General features: G+C 58.5%; 1 protein-coding gene across 1 annotated transcript in view; it reads right to left on the reverse strand.

The window, feature by feature from the left end:
* The window catches only part of FAM171A2 (family with sequence similarity 171 member A2), a 15,449-nt gene that overhangs the window by 4,548 nt on the left and 6,767 nt on the right, over window positions 1-4,134 (reverse strand). The window contains 7 exon segments of the mRNA XM_077747782.1: window positions 3-136; window positions 138-354; window positions 357-691; window positions 1,273-1,439; window positions 1,489-1,553; window positions 1,665-1,844; window positions 1,947-2,110. Coding sequence (XP_077603908.1) covers window positions 3-136; window positions 138-354; window positions 357-691; window positions 1,273-1,439; window positions 1,489-1,553; window positions 1,665-1,844; window positions 1,947-2,110 — 1,262 coding nt within the window.

A 4,134-nucleotide genomic window follows, 5' to 3' on the forward strand; every position in this document is an offset into this window, starting at 1 on the left:
GTCGATGTAGGAGTGGCGCACCTGCGAGTTGGAGCGCCCGTCCAGGGACACAAACCAGGCGCGCGGGTGAGGTTTCACGCCCAGTTCCAGCAGCTTCTTCTCGGTCAGCGCCTGCAGCTCTCCGTTGAGCTGCGCCANAGACGCTGTCCTTGAGGTGGTCGATGGAGCCGCAAAAGATGAGCTGCCCGGCCTGGCTGAGCGACGGCGGCCGCGCCAGCTGGTCCACCGACTGCGACAGGAGGAAGTCGGGGGGCTTGCTCTCGGCCGCTCCCTTGTGGCCCAGGTAGTGCTCGAAGGGCGGCGGCGGCGAGGGCGGCTCCTGCAGGAAGGCGGGGGGCCCCGAGGCCCCCCGCNCAGCCCGCCGGGACCCTCGACGGAGCGGGCGCCTTTGAGCCCCGCGCCCTCGCCACCGCGGGCTCCCCCAGGCTCGGCGGCCGGGCGGATGGCAGAGCGCGGCTTGGCGCGGAAGAAGTCGTCCCGGGAGGCGGCCAAGTCCCGAGAGCTGGAGAAGGCCGAGTGCAGGGGGCCCGGGGGCGGAGCCTCAGGGTCCCCCGACGGGGCAGGCTCCAAGGGTCCCCCACAAATGAGGTGGAGCTGAGACATCGAGGTGGCCTGGTCTCGTTTGTTACCGTCAGAGGGCCCGGACAGCTGCAGCTTGCGGTGCTGTTGCCTCGGCTTCAGGCAGCGCCTCCTGGAGGGTGTTGGAGGGAGGGTCGACGGGGACCTCAGGAAAGGGTGGGGGGCCTGAGCTGCTCCCTAACCCCGCAGTTGCAAGGTGGGGAATGGATATAGTTGGCGGGGTGGGGAGAATGCCTGAGACCCCGGAGAAATGTTGGGGAACCCAGTAGGGCCTTGGGAGAGGTCTGTGGAAAGAGCTTGAGTGTCTGTGGGAGTCCCCCCCCAGCAGCTGTGGCCATGGCATTCCCCTGAGGGTAAACTGCAATCCTTCACTCCTAGGAGGCGCTGTGGGAACCTGGGGGGAGCCCGTAAGCCAACCAGGGGCAAGTCTAGCCTGAGGTGGGAGGGGCTGCCGATTGTCCCCTTGGAGGGGCGTGGCCTGTAGGTCCGGCCTCCTCTCCCCTAACTTCTCTTCGGCCACCAGTCTCTCAGGTCTGTGCCTGTGCATTGGCTGCCCTTTCCTGTCAGTGCCTTGAAGACTGGAATTGTATTTTATGCATCTTTGGGGCCCACGCGTCCAGCCCAACACCAGGCGCAGAGCAGGCATCTGTCTGCATGGGGCGAGGGGAGGCTGGGGGATCGGGAGTCACTCACCGGCAGTAGTAGATGAGCAGACACAGCAGAATGAGCACCAGCAGGGCCAAGGCCGCCAGGATGGTGAGCAGGAAGATGGTGTGGTAGGTGCCAATGTCCTGGATGCCTGATGTGATGGTGACCAGTCCTGTGCCAGGCAAGGGCTTAGCTTTCCGGGCATGGATGCCCTTCCTGCCTTTGCAGGAGTCCCCCGCTTCCAGCCTCTCCTTCCCCCACTGCCCCCTGTCCCTGCTGTCCCTCTCCCCCCCCCCCCCCNCCAGTGCCGTTGCGTACCCACAGCCCTGGGAAGGCGGGAGTTTCATGCAGCTCAGTGCCCCCCGCCCGCCCCCACCCCAGCGAAGTCCCACTTTCTTTCCCCAAACTCCAGCAGCTCAACCCCTTAAAGCACTCACCACTCTTGGGGTCAAACCTCCAGGCTGGAATGCTGGTGCCCGCAGTAAGGGCACGAGGCTCTGAGGGCACGGGCAGGGACAGGTGAATGGGGCCCGAGAGTGGCACTTCCGTTCCATTGCCTGTTAGCAGGTGCACGCTCACAGCAGCCAGGGGCATCAGCTCTAGCCAGGAGCCATTGCCTGGTGGGGGGGGGGGGGGGGGGGGAGGAAGGAAACACAAGGGCTGAGGGTTAAGTCCTGGTGGGAGGAGGACGTCCCTTCCATGCTTGACACTCCGCATACCTGAGCTGGAGGCGTCGGTGCCCAGGAAGGCAGGGAAAGCACGCATTTCCTGCTGGGTGCTGGCGGGTGTGAGCGAGGCCCAGAGCTGGCTGTAGGTGGAGCTGACTGGCAGGCGGGCAGCCCGGCGCTGAAACTGCACCCAGGGCTGGGAGCGGGCACCTGGATGGAGAGGGAGGCTGCTGTGGATTGGCCAGGGACAAGTTTCCCCAGGGACCAGAGCAGAAAGCAAGTATCTGAGGAGAAGGGAGCTTTTGGGTCAGGCCACTTGGGAAGGTCAGGGAGGGTGGTGAGCTGGGGAGAGAACTGGGGCATTAATAGAATGTTAACCTGGAAAGGACATGGATCTGACGTCTAGTCCTGGCTGTGTGACCCTGAGCAAGTTACTTGCCCTCTCTGAAATACTGTTTCTTTACTAACCCATAAAATGCTGAGATTCAGGTCCTCAAACAGTTACTCTTGACTACTGTGTGGCGACACTGTGCTAGGTACTAGAGGTTCAGAATTGAATGAGACACAATACGCACCTCCCTGCCTTCAAGTTCACAGTCTTGTGCAGCGCCATCCATTAGAACTTTCTCCTCTGATGGATGGAAGCGTTGTGTCTGTGCTGCCCGTTACAGTACCCATTAGACATGTGTGGCTACTGGGCCCTTGAAAGGTGGCTAGTGGGACTGAAAAACTGGATTCATTTTTAATTTTTAAAAATTTGATGAATTTTTAATGTATTTAAATAGCCCCATGTGGCTAGTGACTACTGCATTACACAGCTTAGGTCGTATTTGTGTGTGTGTGTGTGTGTGTCTTGGGGTGGAGGGGGCGTATAAAGAGAATTCCAGTACAATATGGCTGTAGCTAACATTTATTAAGTTTGAAGATATACCGGACACTGTGCTAACCAGGCTTCCCATGTTAACTCCTGTAATTAGTACAACAGCCTCTCAAGTAGGTGCTTTCATTATCCACCCCCTTGTATTCATGCAGAAATGGAGGCAGGAGCAGTTTTGTGACTTGCCCAAGGTCACAATCCTAGAGCCCAACTGAAGCCCAGGAAGTGTGGTGCCAGTCCAACCTCTCAGCCCCTTAACCTCCTCCCTTGCTATTAAAATAGGGTGCAAAGGGTGCTCAGCTCACCCAGCTGGGGAAGGTCCTGTGGAGTCTTGCAGGATGAGTAAGACTCCTCCAGGGAATAAGATATAAAGGGACCTCCAGGCAAACGGACACGAGCAAGGCCCAGAGGCATGGGGCAGTGTGCTGCCTGGGGGACCCCAGGAGACTGAGTGGCATGTAGGCCCCACAGGGCACAGTCAGTTTTGTGAAGGAGTTGAGGCTTCACTTTGAAAGCAGTGGGAGCCATGAGAGGGCTGTAAGCAAGGGGGCAACAAAGCGATAATTTGGCATTTTATTATTTAAAAAAAAATTTTTTTAAAGTAGGCTTCACACCCAACATGGGGCTTGAACTCACAACCTTGAGATCAAGAGGTGCATGCTGTACCGAGTGAGCCAGCCAGATGCCCCTCATCTGCATTTTACAAACCTCCAAAGACCGGTTTTAGAAGCCTCTGGTTCCGGACCAGGGAGATGAAGATAAGCAAACAAGTAACTTGGGGACCAGGGCACAAGCTAAGAATATAAATTGAAGTGGGGGGGGTTCTCTCTCTCCAAAGTCCACTGTGGCTCCCTGGTACTAGCCAGAGCAACCAGTCTGCACCAGGCACCCACCCGCAGAGCCCGACCAGAGCGTCCCCTGTACCCTCACTGTCCACTTCTGTCCCTGCATCTGGGTTCCTCTCCACTGAGGGCGCCTTTGCTCCCCCTTCAACTCCCGGGCCCACGCGGTCCCATAGCTCATGTCCCCAAAGTCTCTTGCCGTGCTACACTCACAGGGTAGGGTTGTCTCAATACTGAAGGCGGCTGCCCTCTACTCCACTGCTCTGCCTGCTTTGTAATTAGTTGAGGGTTTGCAGTGATCTGTTTGTCTGTCTTCCTACTCATCTGTGAACCCCACAAGGCAGGGGGCGAGTTCTTCCTTCCCATTGTTCCCCAGCACCAGACACAATGCCTGGCGCAGGCCAGAGACTGAAGCCATGAGGAGACAGGTACCACTGTGGCATTGCTCCACACAATGGCCTTGCACTTGACAGTTGTCCAGTAGCTATGGAATGACTCCCTCCACCCCCCCCCCCCGGGG

Source organism: Crocuta crocuta, unplaced genomic scaffold (genome assembly GCF_008692635.1).
Source record: "Crocuta crocuta isolate KB4526 unplaced genomic scaffold, BGI_CrCroc_1.0 scaffold289, whole genome shotgun sequence".
Classification (NCBI taxonomy): Eukaryota; Metazoa; Chordata; class Mammalia; order Carnivora; family Hyaenidae; genus Crocuta; species Crocuta crocuta.